Consider the following 22,777-nt stretch of genomic DNA (forward strand, 5'->3'; position numbering starts at 1 on the left):
AAATAGACAACACAGGAAACACGCCTCTGTACAGAGCCCCAATATGAATCCATATGGCTTTATTATCTAAAAACATGGCCTGCTGTAAGAACACAATGGCAGAAATCTAGTGAGTATAAAACCACATGACATCAAATTCTGCATCTTGCTATAAAATGACTCAACATTCAAAACAAAAGATTAGAAGCAAACTGAGAAATGGGTGTAAATAGCTCTGTTACTTAAAGGAGTACTATCGATTGAAACGACTTTTTTTTAATACTGTATATTAGTGTACACATTACCACTAGTGCTAGGGGCACTTTATTTTATTCACCCAGGTCTCTCTCTTGCTATCCCTGCTTAAAAATTCATTTCTCACACAGCTCATAGTAGTTTGGGTCACCCTGAGCTGCTTGGTTACTCTATCACACAGCTCACAAATATATTTCACTGTGTCACTCACAGCATGCAGGAGACATGAGGAGAAATAGGCTGATCTGAGGTGGTAACAGGTAACTAAATGAGCTGGAATATTGCTGGAATATAACTAGCTATAAACAATAGTCTGTGTTTACACTCAGTCTGGCTGCCTGCTTGTGGTGATTCACTCCAGGCTGCATCCACTTTACAGGCTGCTGAGAGGGGCAGACCACTGTCAACAATTAGCATTATTAGTATCTTTATCAGTCAAGAGAAGCAAAGATAATAAACACACATGGCTAGAATCTTTAACCCCTTACCACCATATCAATAAGATTCTTTCAGCAAGGTGATAATTAAACTATAAACTGAGGAGTTGATAGCAACTCCCCTGTGCAGACATGGGCTTAGCCCTCTGGGAGCCCTCAGCATATAGATACATTTGTATCCAACACTGACGGCCAAAACTGACGGAGGATTTTACAGCTGAGAGGAACAGCTGTGTGCGGAATCAAATTGCTACTAGTACTTGTCCTAATGTGTGCTACAACATACAGCATTTAAAAATAAATGCATACATCGATAGTATTCCTTTAATTTAAATAACGATAAAATTCAAATATACTAACCAAAAGTATCAGGAACAGAACCTATAATCACTCACATTGTACCAGTTCTCTATTTTGTATTAACAATTTAAATTCATGAAAATAGCTACCGGTATTTTAAAAAAATACTCAGCACCACCAGAACAGATACTTGAAAACAAGCCAAGTGATTTTATTTTTTCACTTGGATGAGTGTACTTGGGAAGAGGGAACAGGCCTATATTTATGAACCTTCAGAGCCCAAAGGTTTTCATTCCTCCTAGGTGCTGATTAGTAAGGTGCTAAGGTTTACTAACCGCCAACTCCTCAGACCTCATGCATACCTCCCTAACCGTTTGAGATGAGAAAGAGGGACACTTAAAGAGAACCTGTACTGAGTAAAATTATTTAAAATAAACATATGAGGTAACTTCAAATGAACATTACATAGTTACCTTGCCATCAGTTCCTCTCAGAAGCTCACCATTTTCTTCTTACAGTGATCCCTTCCAGTTCTGACAACGTTTTGTCAGAACTGAAATATATCAGTTGCTGTCAGTTATATATCAGTTGCTTTCAGTAACAGCTGACAGGAGAACTGATGTGTCCATGTTTCCCTATGGCTCAAGTGGGCGATGTTACAGTTTAACAGTGTGCTGACCAGGAAGCTGTTATGGGGTACTAGCCATTTTCAAAATGGAGGACGGAGAATCCCATTAATCACAGTGGACACACAGGACGCAGGAGAGGAGAAAGAGATTGAGGAGTAGACTACACAGGAGGTAAGTATGACTTGTGTATGTTTATTTTGACTTTTAATCTTCAGTTCAGGTTTTCTTTAAGCCACACCCCTGATCACACATTCTATAAAGATTTCATAAGAAAAATGTGTTGTTATAATTCAAACCACATTAGTCCTGTCTATCCTGGTTAATTTTCCTTCATTTTAACATTTTCAAATTAGAAATATATTAATTTAAAGGATGGGAAGTTTGGAGTGAATCAAACACATTTTTTAGAAGATAAATATGTATATTTACATAGAAAGAGTTACAAAGTCCTGAAAGAGGGACAAATGAGGAGGAAAGAGGGACAGAGGGACTGCCCCTCCAAAAGAGGGACAGTTGGGAGCAATGCCTCATGCCATCATTTGCAAGCAATGCCAGAGGTTATGCTCTGCCTAACCAAGTGACTGTGCGCCCGACTGGGTGTGGAGCCTTCAGGGTCACAAAAATAGTCAATGTCTGAGGTAAGAAGCCCCACCCCCTAGCCTACCTCACAGAAAAAAAGATAGCAGACAGAGGAACATTTTTACTGCTCACAGTTTATATCTGACCTTAGTTCTACTCTTCATAAAACCTGCAGTAACAGAAATATAGATGTAGAAATCTAGGGGGGAAAAAAATCATTCCAGTTGCCCATTTATTACACAGATTTTTTTTTTTTTTAGCAGTCACTGGTACACCTGAAACAAGCATGTTGCCAGAATTGAGCCAGAGGTTAAGCTACCTGGCGCCAATCCCCACCAGAACGTGTTTGTGATGTAGTGAGGAAGGCGCAAAACAATTGTTGACTACCCTTATGCTTGGTACACAAGAAACAATTTATTGATAGATTTATTGTCAGATCGATTATTTCCAACAGCTCCGATCTGAATTCGGATCAATTTTCCATTCCTTTCTATAGAAAATCAATGGGAAATCAGAGCAAGCCTGTTGGAAATAAATCGGTCTGACAGTAAATCTGTCCGAAAATTACATCGTGTACACCTAGCATTAGCGTGCTGCCGTTATCCTGGCCCGGTGATGTATACTGTATACATTGTTCCGATGTAAATGGAACACAGTGGTTTAAATAAGCCTGAAATACCAACTGGTGCCCATGTTGTTGGCTGTCATATATGGTACATTACTTGAACTTGGAACGTGGAGGCACAATCAGGTGAGCAAGCAGCTAATCTACTAAGGCAATTCCCATACAGTTCCTCAGAGTGCGGAGGTCAATAACCTTTGTACAAGCGTTAAGCTACCTAAGGTAAGCATAGAAGTATGTTCATGCTGGATCCATATACCTCTGTGCGTTGTCTGTTCCTCTCCTTATTCGTTAAATCTAGTACTGCGCTGGGCAAACTATGGTCCACAGGCCGGATTCCCCTCCCTCCCTGCAGAGTTGCAAGCGCGCGATTAGCGGGGGTTAAAACTCTCCTACTCGCCATCTTGTCTCCATGGCAACAGGGCTGCACATGATACGCCGTCAGGACGTGGCAGCGCCTTACATGCTGGCTGCCAACATGTGATACGCTGGCGACAGGCCACGCCCTGTTGTCATGGAGATGTGAAACAGGAATTGGTGAGTAGGTGAATTTTAACCCCCGCTAATAGTCCACTCGCGACTCTGCAGGGAGGGAGGGGGAGAAGGAGGAGGCCAGAAATGATAGGAACACGGCCCATGGCCGCACAATGTTTGCCCAGGCCTGGTTGTGTGTATTAAGTCCCATCTGCATGATACGATTCTTTGTGCAGTTCGATTACGATTCTATTTACGATACGATTAAATCCGAGTTGTCCGATCGGGATTAGATTCAATTCGATTTGCCATTGTTTTGCAATGGCAAAACGAATTGAAGGGAATCCCGATCGGACATGTTGGATTTAATCGGATCGTAAATTGAATCCTAATCGAATCGCACATAGAATCATATCATGTAGATGGGGCTTTAGGCATTAGACAGAACAGTAGGAGTGAAGATAAGCGGCAGTAGGAGTCACATGCCTTCTCAGGAGGCACTGAAGGAGGCGGAGTCTGGCCTCCTAATGGGAAGGATAAACAGCATTATCACATTTCATGATCACAACCTGAGGGCTTAATATAAAGATAAAAGGTAATTTGCACCTTTTTAAAAGTAATCAAACTTGTGTGCTTCTGTTTTGCAAGTACTGTGGGAATTTTTATTATTATTATTTCAGGAGTGTGACTTCACACCCTTGCCCTTTCTGCTATTGTCTCCTAGATTAGAAGCTTGATTAGGCAGAGTCTTCTTCATCTATCATGGTTTGTACTCATTATGCATGTATGTCTGAGATTTGCATCTGCTGTTATGTATTGTGCCGCTCTGTATAACCTGTTGGCACTTCATAAATAAAATGAAATTATAATAATAGTCCCTCCCTTTCCTGACATATTGCTTGAGTTATGATTTCAGTGCCTGGTCTCAGAGCTCCTTGGGGCGCTCTACAAGAAAATGCCTGCAGGAACATGTAGACGCCTGCTCAACACATATCCTGACAGGACTAAATGGACACGCTTTATGTACATATCATACACATCACTGTCCGTCCCTCATAGCAAAAGGCCTCACTCCCTAAAGGACTTTTAAAGTGACACTTGCATTTTACTCACACAAAATGAAGTACATGCAATTTATTTTGGTTTCCTTTTCAAAACAGACTACTTTACTGTTTCTCCGATATAAAGTGTTAAACCTTGCATTTAAAGGGAACTTGAGATGGGAGGGATATGGGGGCTGCCATCATTATTTCCTTTTAAAGAATATCATTTGCTTGCACTCCTGCTGATATATTTGGCTCCAGTAGTATCAGGATCACACCCCTTAAAGTGAGACTGAAGTGAACAAAAGCCTATGATATAATGAAATCTATGTGTAGTACGGATAATTAATAGAACTTTAGTAGCAAAGAAAAGAGTCTCTTTTTTATTTTTAGTTCTACAGGTTTTTTTTTGTTTTTTTTATTATTTTTTTTTATAACATTGAATCATTTTCTAATATTTGCAGTTAACAAACAACACTCTGCATTTTAAACTAGGAAACAGAGCAGAGCTAATGACCTTTTGAATTTCTCTGCAGTAAAATCTTATCTGAAGTTGTCTTTCATTGTTTCTTTGATGTATAAGTGCTTCAGAAAATAGCATTGCTCTCTAAATTAGTCAGAGAGCTCAGAGAAGCTCATTTGCATTGATAACAAGTGAAGTTTCTTAACTCCCCCTGTACTGGAAAACAATAGGAGACTCATATCTGTGCTACTAATGTTCCATTTCTTAGCTGTACTACACATACAAATCATTATCTCATAAGTTTATTTTCACTTCATATTCCCTTTAAAAAAAACATGTGGTTAATCTAGTGAGACTTTAGTCAGAGCACCTGATCTGCATGCTTGTTCATTGTGTATAGGTGAGAGTATTAGCACAGGAAACCCGTAGGAAAGCCAGGGAATATGTATTAAGGGCTTGTTTCTACTACCGGTAATTCCGATTATGCAGCCTTTCCCTCACACGCAAGCTGAATTGGAAAACATGGCCTATTCAGACAGTAGCACGCCCATCACGATTCTGAATGGCTTGCAGAAGTTTTTTGTAGCAGGTATCCAGATTCCTATTGCCGTGCACAATTCGGCGGAGGCTTTGCAGCAGCGTGGGCGCCGTGTTCAATTTCCAAACACGAACCTGATCGAGCTCATTCTCCCTCTCAAGAGAGAATAGTGTGAAAGCAGCTAGTGTCATTTGAGCTCCCAGCTGTCTGCCAACTCTGACGAGTTTAGAGCTAACATGTAAACACAGGAGTTTAACCCTTTCTGTGCTCCCAGCAAACCAGGAAATAACTACACAGCAACATCTCTGAAGGAGATCTATAAACTGTAACTAAAAAATGTTTTCCTGTAAAGGTTATTATGCAGTTGCTTATCATTTTAAAGCAGAGAGGAAGTTCTAAGTTCTGGTCTGCTTTAAGACAATGGCCTGTATGAAATTAGCTTTTTCTCCTAGGAGATAATTTTTCATCTTCTATTTAAAATAACTTTCCAGCACTTTGTATACAACACAATAACATTTCTATAGCGCTTTTCTCCCATAGGACTCAAAGCACTTACCATATTTTTCGGACCACAAGATGCACTTTCTCTCTCCCAAAATAGGGGGGAAAAGTCAGTGCGTCTTATGGTCCGAATACTACAATTCGGACCTGCGTCAGCTGACCGCACATTGCCATCACCGCTGCTGCCTTCCTCCGCTAAGTGTCTAGAAGATCAATTACTTTAGCCAGAGGTGCGCTAGTGGCAACTGTGCTGTGAGGTTGGCCACAGCACCGGGTTGGACTCGGATTTGCTACCGAGTGAGCCTGGCCAGGTGGAAGATGGAGGGAGTTGTCGGGGAGCCAGGCATGGCCGAAGAATGGCGACTGCATCCACACACGGAGAGCCACTAGAAAGTCTGGAAATCCATCGATGAGCCGTGTACAGCCCTAGGATGAGGAGGAGCGCATCGGCGGCTTCCACAACCCTTATCACCCGATTATTGTAGTCCTGCGAGAGCATGACGCACAGCGTAATCCGAGCGTGTGTGTAGGATCACACAAGAAGCTGCAAGAGAGCCCACCAGGAAAGAGGATGAGGAGCTGTGTATGGCGGGTGCCGACACTGCAGCGAAAGATGAGAAGCGCATTAGTGGCTTCTCCTACACTGAATGGGACGCTTCCTTTAATACTCCATAGCGCGACTGGGGCACCTGGCTGACCATGACCTTCCACAAGCTGGACCTCTTGAGCACTTCCGCACACCTCGTAGGTGAGATAGAGGTGCGGGGAGTCACATCAGTGTCTGTATATGTAGATTGCTCTCTCAGTGTGGGGTCAGTGGGGATTATTGTAGTTGAGGAGCTGTGGGGTCATTTAAGTGGGAGGGCAGTTGGGATTAGTGTAGATGGTTTGTTACAGTAGCTGGGGTGAGTAGGGATCATTGTAGTTGAGGGGCTGTGGAGATTACTATAGATGGGGGTTACTGTAGCTGGGGGAGTAGCAGGGGTTAGTGTAATTTAGATATTGTAGCTTAAATAGAGCCAGTGTAAGGAAAAGTTCCATAAGACACCCCAGCACCACAGACGCACCAGGCTTAGTATAGAGGTTTTTTTTCTTTGGTTTTTGTCCTCTAAACCTTGGTGCGTCTTATAGTCCGAAAAATACGGTAGGCTCTCTCAGATTCAGTAGTTGGTAGTAGGAGGAAGTATTCACACAACAAAAGTTATATTTCTGCAAATGCCAAACTGAACAGGTGGGTTTTCAGTCTGGATTTAAACACGTCCAGGGATGGAGCTGTCCTGATCTGCTGAGGTAAGGCGTTCCAAAACTCTGGGACCAAAAGTTTCCAAGTGGACTTTGGGTATGACTAGATTATTAGAACCTGTGGATCTGAGATTGCAGGGAGTGCTACGCAGCTGTAACATTTCTTTCATGTATCCAGGGCCCAGATTATGTACTGATTTAAATGTCAGTAGGCCAATCTTGAAAAGGACTCTCCATTTTACTTTGGACTTTTTCCATTTTACAGGGAGTGCAGAATTATTAGGCAAATGAGTATTTTGACCACATCATCCTCTTTATGCATGTTGTCTTACTCCAAGCTGTATAGGCTCGAAAGCCTACTACCAATTAAGCATATTAGGTGATGTGCATCTCTGTAATGAGAAGGGGTGTGGTCTAATGACATCAACACCCTATATCAGGTGTGCATAATTATTAGGCAACTTCCTTTCCTTTGGCAAAATGGGTCAAAAAAAGGACTTGACAGGCTCAGAAAAGTCAAAAATAGTGAGATATCTTGCAGAGGGATGCAGCACTCTTAAAAATGCAAAGCTTCTGAAGCGTGATCATCGAACAATCAAGCGCTTCATTCAAAATAGTCAACAGGGTCGCAAAAAGCGTGTGGAAAAACCAAGGCGCAAAATAACTGCCCATGAACTGAGAAAAGTCAAGCGTGCAGCTGCCAAGATGCCACCAGTTTGGCCATATTTCAGAGCTGCAACATCACTGGAGTGCCCAAAAGCACAAGGTGTGCAATACTCAGAGACATGGCCAAGGTAAGAAAGGCTGAAAGACGACCACCACTGAACAAGACACACAAGCTAAAACGTCAAGACTTGGCCAAGAAATATCTCAAGACTGATTTTTCTAAGGTTTTATGGACTGATGAAATGAGAGTGAGTCTTGATGGGCCAGATGGATGGGCCCGTGGCTGGATTGGTAAAGGGCAGAGAGCTCCAGTCCGACTCAGACGCCAGCAAGGTGGAGGTGGAGTACTGGTTTGGGCTGGTATCATCAAAGATGAGCTTGTGGGGCCTTTTGGGGTTGAGAATGGAGTCAAGCTCAACTCCCAGTCCTACTGCCAGTTTCTGGAAGACACCTCCTTCAAGCAGTGGTACAGGAAGAAGTCTGCATCCTTCAAGAAAAACATGATTTACATGCAGGACAATGCTCCATCACACGCGTCCAAGTACTCCACAGCGTGGCTGGCAAGAAAGGGTATAAAAGAAGAAAAACTAATGACATGGCCTCCTTGTTCACCTGATCTGAACCCCATTGAGAACATGTGGTCCATCATAAAATGTGAGATTTACAAGGAGGGAAACCAGTACACCTCTCTGAACAGTGTCTGGGAGGCTGTGGTTGCTGCTGCACGCAATGTTGATGGTGAACAGATCAAAACACTGACAGAATCCATGGATGGCAGGCTTTTGAGTGTCCTTGCAAAAAAAGGTGGCTATATTGGTCACTGATTTGTTTTTGTTTTGTTTTTAAATGTCAGAAATGTATATTTGTGAATGTTGAGATGTTATATTGGTTTCACTGGTAAAAATAAATAATTGAAATGGGTATATATTTGTTTTTTTGTTAAGTTGCCTAATAATTATGCACAGTAATAGTCACCTGCACACACAGATATCCCCCTAAAATAGCTAAAACTAAAAACAAACTAAAAACTACTTTCAAAAATATTCAGCTTTGATATTGAGATTTTTGGGTTCATTGAGAACATGGTTGTTGTTCAACAATAAAATTATTCCTCAAAAATACAACTTGCCTAATAATTCTGCACTCCCTGTACTTTTTCACTGAAAAAGTGCCAAAAAGTAGGTGATAAAGAACTATCAAAATAATTTTTTCTTGCTGGTGGCTTAAAGATAACCTAAAGTAAAAAAAAAAAAAAAAAAAATGAGATGAACTCACCTGGGGCTTCCCTCAGCCCCCTGCAGACGATCGGTGCCCTCGCAGCTCCGCTCCGATGGCCCAGGACCCGCCGGCGAACACTTCCGGTTTGGCCGTCACCGGCCGACAGGCATGGTATTGCAGCCAGGAGGCCGCAATTGCAGCATAGGGGGCGATATACAGGCTGGGAACGCGAAGAATCACTCGCGTTCCCATGCCTGTCGGCCGGTGACGGCCAAACCGGAAGTCGTCGCCGGCGGGTCCAGAAGCATCGGACCGGAGCTGCGAGGGCACCGATTGTCTGCAGGGGGCTGAGGGAAGCCCCAAGTGAGTTCATCTCATTTTTTTTGGTTGCCTTTAGGTTCACTTTAAAAGGCATTTTGTCAAGCTGTGAAAATATCAGTTAGGAGAAAACTCAGGAGAAAAAGTTAATTGCATATGGGCCCATGTGTTTAATGGTTTGTCAACCACTTTCTCAAGTCAATCAATGAGCCAGAAAAGCTATGTAGTTGAGCCAGGGGCACCTACAGCTATATACAGTATACTTTTGGGCACCTCACATTTTGTCTTAGCAGCCTTACAGTGTATCTGACATTTCACTGCAAACAAAAGCTATGTCTAATCTTGCTTCATAAGCCCTGTTCTTCTAACAGAATCAGCATGGGCGGTGCTACAATTTTTATTATTTACCGGTAGGTATGATGAATCTGGAAGAGCTCAGCTCCTGTGCAGGAAATTGTAATTTAGGTTTGCTTTGAGAAAGACACAATTGTGTATTGGATTTGCCTTTGATGTACTTTCCCTCCTCACACCAATCACTTTCTATGAAGTTCAAGCAGTTTACAGCTCCACAGTGTTTCCAGGACTTGAGGTAAATATTTCCTGAGTGTGCAGCAAGGAATTGATGGATGCATAGTTATGGACTGCTTCAAGCAATACAAAGCTAGCAGGGCAGCGGTTCAATCGATTTTCAATAAGATTCCTATGGACACCTGACTGAGATCAACTGGTGCATCGATTGTTATTCATAACTGAATGCTATGAGCCAATGTATGTCTGGCTACAAGTACACCACAGTTTAAAAGTGAAATTTCTCTACTTGGAAAAAGATAAGCTATCCTTCCTGTTCAGTTTTTCCTATTATCAGGATTAATGGGAAATACAGGTAGTCCACGCCGATGCGAAAGGCCCTTTCTGTCGGTAGTAGTGAGTGAAGAAATTGATTTTAGAAAATTCAAGGACATTTTTTTTTTTTTATTCTGTTAAATTACATTTTGCTGCAGTACACTGTACTATATAGCGAGTTCCGAGTTCTGCATACGCATTTTATGCATCTCATGCCTAGTACACACCATACAAATTTTCTGCAAGATTTTCTGTTTTGCTGCGCATACACAGCTCGACGCTAGCTTATCAATCAAGCCGCTGATGGCTCGATGGATATGATAATATCCGACGTGACCGATCACCGCGGGGATCGATTCTGCGCTCTATACCCAGTGTTCTCCCCAGAATTTTTTTCCAGCCGGGTGGCATGAAAAAGTAGCCGGGTGGCATGAAAAAGTAGCCGGGTGGGTCGAGATGAAAATGCAGGGCAACTCAGCTTACAGCATAGGAGGAGGTGAAGAGGTGAGCCGATGACAGCCGGGTGGTCACCAAATCTAGCCGGGTGGAGCACCCGGCTAAAAGAGCCTGGGGAGAACACTGATACCTGCGGGCGGACAATAGCGGCGAATCGAGCGAAAGATAAGAAGCGCCGACGGGGAGGAGCGGGAATCGATCCGGGTGCACGCATGGACGAGCGGGGACGCGGCGGGAGTCAATCCGCCGGCTAATCGGCTGCCGGATCAACCAGTGTTTGCCCAGCATTTCGGCCCATACACACGTCAGATTTCCGTGAACGACGGGTCGTTTGAACGTCCCGTCGGCGGATCGCTCAAACTCACTCTTATCAAGCGAACGACAGTCTGTACACACGCCCGATTTAGCGGGCGAACGACTGAACGACGGGACGTTCAAACGACCCGTCGTTCACGGAAATCCGACGTGTGTATGGGCCTTTAGATTTACCTGCCAGATAGATAATTTCCAAATTTTCTATCTAACCATCTACCTTCCTACAATTAAGCAATGTTCTACTCAGCAGGAGATAACCAGAAGACAATGCACCAGAGATAATGACCAGTCTCTACCAGTACTTTACAGAAAATAATCTAATTACAGAAAATTGTATGGTGTGGACCAGGCATCAAAGTGGACCTGAACTCACAGCACAGGACAGAAGGAAAAAAACAGAGAAATGCTCCCTGTATGCATTTAGAGGATTTAGCCAGTCTAATGCTCCCTCATCTGTAACTGATCACAATTTGGAATTTGATCTCTCAGCTGTGTCAACTGTCTGCCTAGTTTGTAAACATAGGATGTTAACCCTTTTTCTGGTTCCAGGAAAGCAGGAAGCAGACACACTGCAGATTTATTGCAAATTTGGTATCAGCTAACAAATAAATGTTTTTTCTTTAAAAAGGTTGACTTTCTTTTAGAGCAGAGAGGAAGTTCTGAGTTTAGGTCCGCTTTAAAGCAAACCTGTGATCCAGTACCAGGGAAGTTTGTGTGGATTGTGTTAAATCAATTCAATTTCAAAATCGTAATAGCGTATGATCACAATTGCTAAAATTTACGCAAAATTTAGCATAAGCAAAATAAGCACATTATGATGATCACTACGATGAAGGGGACAGCATGGCAGAGGTGGTACAAAGCAGTGTTCTCCCCATCCTCTTTTAGCCGGGCGCTCCACCCGGCTGTCATCGGCTCACCACCTCCTCTGCTGTAAGCAGAGTTGTGCAAAGAAGAACCTGCCCTGCATTCCCTCATATCGCCCCACCCGGCTACTTTTTCATGCCACCCGGCTGGAAAAAAAAACAGTCTGGGCAGAACACTGCGGAGGGTTACACTGAGGGAACATGGGGGCCGAAGTGACACTGTGGAATCGGGGGGGCAGAGGTGTCACAGTGTTACGATTTAAGACCCGATTCAGGATAAGAACAAACCTACAGTCACCATTTCATTCATTAACCTGGGACTACCTGTATTATAAAATTGCTAATCTCGTACGAATAAATACAAATTCTTAGTTGCTCCACATTGATTGAAACACGAAGAGTGGGAGATTTAACGCATCCTGTCAGTCACTCAGATTGTGCAAGTGTGGAAAGTAAGCAACTATTCCTGCTCTTTGCAGCTAATTACTGCTGCAGAAAGAGTAAATACCTGTGCTGCTTTTAAAGGTGGCCATACACTGGTCGATTTACCATCAGATTCGACCAACAGATAGATCCCTCTCTGATCGAATCTGATCAGAGAGGGATCGTATGGCCACCTTTACTGCAAACAGATTGTGAACCGATTTCAGCGTGAAACCGTTCACAATCTGTGGTGGTGGTGGTGGTGCTGCTGCCGCCGCTCCCCCTGCATACATTACCTGCTCCGCCGGCACGAGTCCTCGCTGTCACTTCTGTCTTCTTCTCCGCTCTGGTCTCCGGCATGCTTCACTTCTTCCTGCCCGGCAGGAAGTTTAAACAGTAGAGCGCCCTCTGTTTAAACTTCCTGCCGGGCAGGAAGAAGTGAAGCATGCCGGAGACCAGACCAAAGCGGAGAAGAAGACAGAAGTGACAGCGGGGACTCGCGCCGGCCGGAACAGGTAATGTATACCCGCTGTATTGCGTCGGGCATTCGAACGCCGCTATCGACGCACTCCCGACCCACCGGCGATCGAGTAAAATCTTCCGCACGGACGGATCGTCGGGAATCGATGGGAACGATCGATTTCGGATGTAAATCGATCGTTCTGTCAGCGGTGTGCGCGGCGATTTCACAGCCGATTCGATCACTGTGATCGAATCGGCTATATATCGACGGGAAAATCGTTAGGTGTATGGGCCCCTTAAGGAAGGCTAGAGTACGTCAGAGTACATTGCTAGGAAAGATACCAAAAAATGTAAAAACATTTCAGCCGCATTAGATAACAGCATATTTTTGGTGAATACAAGCTACCTACTACTTTACCAGCAACCACATCAGGCTTCCTCTGTCACATGAAAGAAAGATTCTGGTTGGTTAGGGCCTGTCTCCACTACATACGGATTCTGGATGCAGAAAAACTGACTCCAATGAAAGCCTATGGGCCTGTTTCCACTAAACGCGATTTTTCTGATGCAGATTTCCCATAGGCATTCATTGGAATCAGTTTTCTGCATCCAGAATCTGCATGCAGTGGAAGCAGGCCCTTAGGCTCATTGCACACCGAGCGGATCCGCCGGCCGCATCCGCCTGAAAATCCGTGAGGCTAATGTATCTCTATGGGATGGTGGACACCGGCGGTTTGAGGTTTTTAGCAAGCCGTAAACGTGCCTCTTGCTGCACGTTTGCGGTTTGCTTAAAACCTCAAACCGCCGGTGTGCACCAGCCCATAGAGATACATTAGCCACGCGGATGCTGAGGCGGATGCGGCCGGCGGATCGCATCAAGATCCGCCCGGTGTGCACTGGGACTAAACTATCATCCGCACCAAAAACTGCTAGCGTTTTGTGGATCTGCTAGCGGTTTTGGTGTGCACTGGGCCTTACTCTGGGTAGTGGCTTCATTTTTGCTGCAGTTTTTTTTGCATTGTTAAAGCAGAGTGAGAAGTGATGGGAGCAATATTCTCCGCACATGGGCTCTGCGTTTTATTAGCCTCTAACTGCAAAGCATTAGAAAGCTTAACAGCTGAGACCGAGCACCGAAAACCGCTCAGAAATAAAATATACTTGGTGTAATGTGCAGATTAAGATGCGGACAGCTAACTAAATAGACACACAAGTATGCAAATGACAAAACAGTAACAAAGAGTAACGAAAAAGACGTTCAAACAAGGATCGTTTAACAAAGTTAGCAAATAAATCAGACTCACAACACTGCAGAGTTTGTATTGCTAAATAAATGAAACAATACCGTATTCTTAAGGTGCCCATTAACGATACAATTTTTAACAAACAATCATATTTTCGATGAGATACTTCAGATTGAAAGAAAAGATTCTATTTAAAGGATATCAGAACTGAAAAGTTAAGCTTTACTTACCTGCCACCTCCGTAAGATGGTTGGGAGCTTCTGCACATGCGGGTCTATGTTCCTGTGGCCGGGAGAGTTCTGTGCTCGAGCAGTTTACAAAGACTTGAACTGCGCAAGCTCAGAACGCTCCCAGCCTCGGAAGCATGATCGCAAGTGGCACACGGTGTGCCCGCAGAAGCTGGCGACCACAGCGATCTTACCGAGAGGGCAGCAGCACCCTGGAGGGCAGCAGAACTACAGTACTAGGCAAAAAAACACGGGTCTTTTAGTGACAGTAGAAGACCAGTGTTTTTTGCAAACTATAGTACTAGACCAGATAGACTTCTAGGGGCTGGAAGAAGCCGCAGGTAACGCTTATCTTTTCAATTCAGCTAGGATATCCTTTAATTGATCCATACCACTAGAAAATTCATTGTGCATATCTCCAACAGGTTTTGACCATATCTATGAAAAAATCTGCCGAGCAGAACAATCATCTCTTTATGAAAATGATCGATAAAGAGCACGTTCAGGATCAATTTGTGCTAGCATCTTCTCCGCTTCCATGCAATACGATCTGAAGAATATAATGAAAAATACGAGCGTTCACTAAAAATTGTACCGTTGATGAGAACTTTGAAACATACAGTTACGGGCTCCTAAAAGTTACATGCACATTACATTGTGCAAGAGCTCAGAAACAATCATTTAGAATTATAAAGCACAAATAGCAAAACAGGTGACACACTATAGGGGACTAGTGGTGAATAGCGAAATCTAACTGCTATCAAACGAGGGCACTTTTAATTGCTTTTGATTGGGAATCGATCAGGAATACCCATGGTTTTGTCAATCAAGCATAGGGGTACATGGGGTGAGAGGTGAGCGATCGAGCAATGAAGGGCCACATAGTTTTGTGGGGTACAACACTTGCCGGGAAAATGTTCCAAATGATATTTAATCACATTTCTGCTAAAAGCAGATTGGCAGAGTGGTGCTAGGAATTACAATCATATATAATGATACCCTAACTGTCCCTGCATCATCCTGTCCCTGTGTCCGTGGTTTTTTTTGCTATTGCGCATGTACGCAGCACGGGCAGACCGTTGGGACGGGAGGACAGGGCCAGGGAGCTGGGCGGGTGCGCGAGCAGACTGGTGCGCGTGGCGGACTGGTGCGGGCACAAGCGCACTGAGTGACTAGCGGCGGTGTGAGCAGACCTAGCAGATCCGCTCAGCCTTATCAGTCCGCCAACAGCACGTACACACGTGCTACTGTCGGGTGAAAGTCCGCCCAGCGGGAGAGTCTGACGGACCCATCGTTCCCGTGTGTACGCATCTTTATACTTTTAGCCATAGACCCTGAACAAGAATATGCAGATCAGGTACTCTGACTCAGCTGACTCAGGTTTTAGTGGATTAGCCATATGCTTGTTCCAGGGTTTTGACTCAGACACTTTGTATGCCGGAAGATCAACAGGACTGACAGGCAACTGGTATTGATTTACAAGGAAATAAATATGGCAGCATCCGTATCACTCTCACCCCAAGTTGCCTTTAAAGTGAACCAGAGACGAAGCACCCTAGGTATTTTACCATATATATCAGTGGGAACATTAGAGAAAACACCTACCCTGCTCTCAGTTTCATCCTTCACTGCTCAGCCTGCTTGTTAACAGCCCTGATAAAATCCCGGACTGAGCATTCAGTCTGGCTTTGCTCAGGAATCATTATAGCTGAGTCATTATAGCAGAGCCAGAAGGGGGCAGGCTTGGGCTTGAAAAGACATCATAGAAGACAGACTCCGGTATAATGATTGCTGAGCAAAGCTAGACTGAATGCTCAGTCCAGGATTTTATCAGGGCTGATAACAAGCAGGCTGAACAGTGAAGAATGAAACAGAGAGCAGGGTAGGAGTTTTCTCTAATGTTCCCACTGATATATATGGTAAAATACAGGAGGGTGCTTCGTCTCTGGTTTACTTTAACCTCCCTGGCGGTACGCAGTTTATGAGGCTGCGTCCGTTGGAGGGATTTTTAGAATAAAACATGTTTTAAACTTCGTAGCTAGCACTAGGCTAGCTACCTGTGGCACCCAAATCCCTAGGCACCTATCTGATCCCCCCGATCGCCGCCAGTAATATTTACCCAGCCACGACCCCGCGAGAGCCACAGCTTCACATTTAGCTTCAGTCGACGTCCTGCGCAGTCCCGATCCTCCCCATAGCGAAGCCTGGAGCTGATCGGGAGGCTGTGCCATCGCGGGATCCCTGGGAGGTACGTATTGCGGCAAGGATCGGGGGGAGAGCAGAGGCACTTGGGGGGCACAGGTAGCTAGCCAAGTGCTAGCTGAAGACTAGTGAACAAATTTTATTTAAAAAAATCCTCCTGGGGCCATGCGATCCCCCGCGGCGGCTAGCCCAACACTGTGTCAGACTTACCGTCAGGGAGGTTAAGGCTAGATGCACACTTGTCTGTTTTTTTGTGCGCGTTTTCTGCATAGGAAAACTTAGCACCAATTTTAATTAATGGGCTAGCTCACACTTAAAGTACCCCTGAACTTGGGACAAAAAAGAAAACCATAAATAAAGCCTATGGTGGGTTATATTACCTTTTCAGTCCTGGCACTGCTTGTTTCCTCAGGCTTCCCCCTAACTTGACCCTAGACTACAATACATACATAGACATAGGACTATGGTAAGGATACGATTATGAGCCCCTGTGCGGGACAGCTAAGTGACAAGACAATATACCCAGTACAGCACTGCAGAAGATGTCAGCGCTATATAAATACTAAATAAAAATGTGTTAAATGATGCAGAAATCGATCAGGCATTGATAGGTGTATGTCTGCCTTAAGGAAACCTGAGCAGGGATAACAGTGTATAACAGACTGCGTGGTCAATAGATTAGGATTGATCTGTGGATCAAACAATTAATGCTCCTGTTTATCTACATTACGGATAAATTGATTGGAGGATCTCCCCTGGGCAGAGAGGCAGAAACGTTATCGGTCTCTGTGGCATTAATGAACACACTGAGGTTTCCGTGCTGGAATCTGGGAGACATCTGATAGATCTTCCTATCTGTACAAATAAACAAACCCCAAAGTTCTGTGAGGAAGTCTCCGGCTGCCATATGGTGCTGAAGTCACAGACGGAGCTGGGAGGAGGGATGCGCAGCAAATATTGCGTTCCCCCTTTGCTGACTTGCGAGGCGAGCGGCGTCTCAGACAAAGCTGTGAATGGATGGAGGTAGCACAAGACTTGCAATAGAGAGAGGCGAGAGCATATGGAGAGAAATATTCTGGGCATTGTGGTGAATTATATATGCACGCATCAATATTTAATGTCATGATTATGGAGATGGATGCATTTAGAATCACAAAGGCAATTGCTGTTCAGATCTGAGCACAATTTCCTAGATATCAAGTTTTGGAATAAGAACCACACTCATCCAAGCAGGAAACACTAAATAGGCTTTCTAATGTGCATAGAGGTAAGCACATGAGGTCATTATAATTCATCACTGAAGCACCCAAATACAGTCAGAAAGTCGAATATTATAATCAGATGGGACGGATGGTTCACCAAAATGAGTACAGTGCAATAATCCACAGTACTATGGTAAAGAATACTGTTAGCCTTACTTGTTTGTGTTGCTTAAAGGTAGGAGACCTTTGGCAAGTCTCCCTTACACTGCTACTGCCAATAGAGCGCGCCCTAGTGGCTGCTGCTCTGCTCTGGCGCTTTGAGTCCGCAAGGAGAAAAGCGCAATATAAATGTTATTTGTCTTGTCTTGTCTTGACTACTATCAGGAAAAAATGTAATATGTAAAATGCATATGTAAAAAATGTACATTAATTCCAGAGTAAATTGCACCATAAATGTATTTTCTCCTATGATCCTGTCATTTACAGTAGGCAGTACAAATCTGACAGGTTTTGGACTAGTCCATCTTCTCATGGGGGATTCTCTGGGTTTTATTTATTTTCGAAAAGCATTTGCTGATTGGCAGTTACTGAGTCCAACTGCCAAAAAAAGCACCCACGCAAGTAGGAAGGCCAGATGGCATCTTTACATAGAGCCTTTCCACAGAGTGCTTTTGTAAAGAATAAAAAAAAATAATGAGAATCCTCTGTGAGGAGATGGACTAGTCCAGGCATGTGCAAACTTGGCCCTCCAGCTGTTGAGGAACTACAAGTCCCACAATGCATTGCAGGAGTCTGACCGCCACAGTCATGACTCAAAGGCAAATGCATTGTGGGATTTGTAGTTCCTTAACAGCTGGAGGGCCAAGTTTGCCCATGCCTGCTTTTAGACCCTGAACAAGCATACAGATCAGGTGCTCTGACTGAAGTGTAAGTGGATTAGCTGCATGCTTGTTTCAGGTGTGTGATTCAGACGCTACTTCAGCCAAAGAGGTCAGCAGGGCTGCCAGGCAACTGGTATTGCTTAAAAGGAAATAAATATGGAAGCCTTGCTTTAGATTCCCTTTAAAATGATGTTATGCCCAATACAATGAGTACTGAAGAGCAGTGTGTGATAATCAGTGAATATATCCTCGAAACACATTGGCCAATTGAAAGACACAGCCGGTAAAAATTGTAAACACCATAATCCACCAAAAAGGTACTGACTCTCTTATCGGAAACAATTGACTTAAAACGTGACACAATGTTGTCACTGAGTGCACTTTCTAACCATCTGGCACATGATCAGGTATTGGATGACTCAAGTCATCAGCTTATACATGTGTACTTTCAAACAAGTAATCCATCTCAAAGCAAGTGATCTATACCTGCTGGAGCTACTAGACATCACCTAAAACCATAAGCAAAAGAAAAAGAATGAATACATATGGAGCGATTTGCTAATACAATTCATGATTTGTACATACTATGCCTGCAATGAAACACTACAAAGAATATCATCATAAACAATAAAGATCTTAAATATTGGCGTTACCCACCTTTTAAAGACAGACAGAGGGCTCCTGAAGCAGTAGCAGCTGTTTTGTAAAATTAGAAATAATAGAATGGAACTGCTAATGAAACTCGCCATGTCCACCCCACTGTCCTGCTCTTGTGAAGGAGCAAAGGAAAGGCAGTGTTGTAATCCTGGTAATTAGGAAGCTGTATCAATTCCACTACTCCATTAGTGCAAGCCCTCCAGGTCTCCTACAGCCAGGGACAACTCATCCGTCTTGGCGGGATAGAGAAACCAGCGATGAGCCAGACGATACAGTTGTCTCCCGATTATCCAGAAATATTCCTTACGACTGTTGTTGCAGTTCCATAGGAGTCTGTGCTCTTAACAAGTGCCGCTAACGTGACACAGAAGTTGAATGATGGTCTTCAGCAGGGGCTAGCACCCTGCTGCTCCTTCGATCACCCACAATGACACAAACCTTTGAGTGACATCACGCACAGAACAGCATCAGTCTTCATTGAGAGCCTGTTAAGAGAGGGGCACATAATGGATGACTAACATATTACACCATTAGTCCTCAGCAAATCCCCGCTCATGTTTCTCAATACATTTGTTCTTTGAGAACCCTAAGCCCAGCCCCATTAACAAACTACATGCTGCTATCTCCTTTCGCTCACACAGTCCAGGCTACAGCCAGCGTTGATGATAACATGATAGAACGCACGTCTCACTGCAAATCTCCTCTACGGGAACCAAGAGCCAAGCCTAATAAATGGACTTATCGTAAAGACTGTCATAAGCATTTCTACCTAGAATGGTGGCTCAAGCTATGTTGATAACACAGAATAATCAAGACTAGAAAAGCTTGCAGCCCAAGTACAAAATAACAAAGTAAAATACACAGAGGCATGTTTAGCAGTTTTGTTGAAAACCACTACATACAGAGGTTAGAATGGGAATATGAAGGAGCTGGAATTACATCCTAGCCAAAACTGCTAGCAATCTAATAAGAAAATATAGAAGGGTAAAAGAAATGCATGGATAACAGCTGGTTTAGTATATAACCACATACACACACACAAAAAGAAGAGTATATTACAGCAGAGACCAGAACTGACATCTAATGATTATCCAAAATTAGCCAAGAATCTAAAAAGAAAAGCTATAAAAAGAGTAGCAGAAATTCACCAGTAGCAGCTGTTTTAACACACGGAACACAAAAAAGAACAGCATGCACAACACGCACATATGCCAAGATAGAAGAGGTGGGAGGATCTTGCAAAGTTAAGGTCCAGAATAACAAAAATCTGTAATGATACCTATTGCCCAAGCACAAAGCACTCACCTATCTCCCTAGTTTTCATACCCCCTCCTTACTCCTTCTGCGCAAATAAGAACTGGAAATAGGAATGGGTGGACCTGGTGATAGACCACAAACCTCCACTGTTATTTTGTTACAATTTAAAATGGACCTGTAACTAGATCAAAATGATCACTGGCAGGAAGAGAAGAAGTAGAGGGGACCTGTGACTAGACCAGGGTGATACCTGGCATGGATGAGAAGCAGAAGGACCTGTGACAGGACCAGAGTGATCCCTGGCAGGAAGAGAAGAAACAGAAGCCGAGGGGCCTGATTAACCCCAGGAAGGAAGAGAAAAATCTAAAGCTGAGGTGCCAGAGTGATGCTTGACAAGAAGAGAATAAGAAGCTGAGGACCTGTGACTAGACCAGAGTGATCCCTGGCAGGAAGAGAAGGATCAGTAGCTGAGGGACTTGTGACTAGACCAGAGTGATAGCTGGCAAGAAGAGAAGAAACAGAAGGCAAGGGACCTGTGACTAGACCAGAGTGATAGCTGGCAGAAAGAGAAGGATAAGTAGCCGAGGGACCTGTGACTAGACCAGAGTGATCCCTGGCAGGAAGAGAAGAAACAGAGGCTGAGGGACCTGTGACAGGACCAGAGTAATCCCTGGAAGGAGAAGCAGAAGCTGAGGACCTGTGACTAGACCAGAGTGATCGCTGGCAGGAAGAGAAGAAGCAGAAGCTGAGGGACCTGTGACAGAACCAGAGAGATCCCTGGCAGGAGAAGCAGAAGCTGGGTGACCTGTGACAAGACCAGAGTGATCCCTGGCAGGAGAAGCAGAAGCTAAGGGACCTGTGACAGAACCAGAGAGATCCCTTGCAGGAGAAGCAGAAGCTGAGGGACCTATAACAAGAACAGAGTGATACCTGGCAGCAAGATAAGAAACAGAAGCTGAGGACCTGTGACAGGACCAGAGTGATCCCTGGCAGGAAAAGCTGAGGACCTGTGACAGGACCAGAGTGATCGCTGGCAGGAAGAGAAGAAGCAGAAGCTGAGAGACCTGTGACAGAACCAAAGAGATCCCTGGCAGGAGAAGCAGAAGCTGGGTGACCTGTGACAAGACCAGAGTGATCCCTGGCAGGAGAAGCAGAAGCTAAGGGACCTGTGACAGAACCAAAGAGATCCCTGGCAGGAGAAGCAGAAGCTGAGGGACCTGTGACAGGACCAGAGTGATTGCTGGCAGAAGAGAAGCAGAGCAGAAGCTGAGAGAGGATGGACAGTCACAGAGCATAGTAGTCCATTTCCCTCACCCACTCTACAAAGTCAACAGATCCCAAACACAAACCACCAATTGCTCAGATTCCAACACAGGCAAAGAACTGTTAATACAGATGTACACAGGCAGAATTGCAGGGAAGTGTTCCGCTGCTAAATAAGTGTACAGTGCCCAGACCGAGGGCAGGGGTGATCAGGCAGCACACCCACCCATTAGCAAAGAATGCCAAGCCCTCCAGATGACAGGTGGGATAATGAGACAAGGAATGACAGCCTAATGCTCGTGTCGCTGTGCTGCAATGTGACACTCACTAGCAGGCAGCGCTGATCACTGGAACTTTTTATTCCAATCACAGGCAGGACAGCAGAGAGCAACTCCCTGCCAGCTGCCCACACCCTGCCCTCATCTCCTGCCCCTTCCTCCTGCGCAGCCCGGAGCCCCCTCCCTCACCTTCCCCAGCCGCCACCGACTCGGGCTGCTGCCCACGCCTGACCTGATTCTCTGCTCGCTGCGGTTCCAGTCTACGTGCATAACACACAAGGAAACCGAGCGGGGACGAGAGACTACAACTCCCAGAAGCACTTGCGGATTTCAGAAAAAAAAGTTCAAACGGCGTAAACTTTATTCAATGGCGCGTGAAAGCAAAGTAAAAAAAAGAAATTGGTAGAATGTTGCTAACACGCGATGCAGATTTTTTAATAGCTGTGATGCAAGAAGCTGAACTGTATAGGCGTTGTTTTAATGTGTTGCAGAGGCATTTCAATTCACAAGCACTACAGACAGTCGCCTATTTCTGGCAGTCTTGGGGAAAAAAAAGGTTTATTTTACCTGTTCTGAGAGGATAAAAACTAAGAGTGCAGAGAGAATAAGCTTTCTGCTCTGTGCACATTTGTTCTAATGACTGCATCTCCCTAGCTGCTGATGAGGAATCATACAAAGTTTTGTAGACAAAGTGCTGGTTCACACGGATGCTTGGTGGGCGTTTTGCACTGGTGTCCGGGACTCGCAGTTAATCGCTCCCATTCAAGTGAATGTGTACCAGGCTTTTACCTGCGCTTGTGCAAACACAGCGTTCCGATCCCAATTTTCCCCGTTGTTTGAGTTAACCGCCGCATCTAGTGTCTCCGTATGGGGACAAAAAACGGCGAATGTGACGGGAAGCCACTGAAAGCCCGAACGCCACGCCGCCGGAAGCCGGGCG

General features: G+C 44.5%; 1 protein-coding gene across 8 annotated transcripts in view; it reads right to left on the reverse strand.

Moving 5' to 3' along the window:
* The window catches only part of PAM (peptidylglycine alpha-amidating monooxygenase), a 265,286-nt gene extending 243,148 nt beyond the window's left edge, over positions 1-22,138 (reverse strand). For 5 of the 8 annotated variants that reach the window (XM_068247473.1, XM_068247472.1, XM_068247471.1 and 2 more), the window contains exons 1-2: positions 22,070-22,138; positions 19,040-19,524 (exon numbers count right to left, since the gene is read on the reverse strand). In XM_068247473.1, the coding sequence (XP_068103574.1) occupies positions 19,040-19,131 (92 nt within the window). In that variant the 5' untranslated portion in view covers positions 19,132-19,524; positions 22,070-22,138. Of the gene's footprint in view, positions 1-19,039; positions 19,525-20,344; positions 20,367-21,785; positions 21,873-22,026 lie in introns of those variants that run through there. The other 3 variants (XM_068247467.1, XM_068247468.1, XM_068247469.1) reach the window with 3 other exon arrangements.
* Between the last annotated feature and the right edge of the window lie 639 nt (positions 22,139-22,777).

This window comes from Hyperolius riggenbachi, chromosome 1 (assembly GCF_040937935.1).
Source record: "Hyperolius riggenbachi isolate aHypRig1 chromosome 1, aHypRig1.pri, whole genome shotgun sequence".
In the NCBI taxonomy this organism is placed as follows: Eukaryota; Metazoa; Chordata; class Amphibia; order Anura; family Hyperoliidae; genus Hyperolius; species Hyperolius riggenbachi.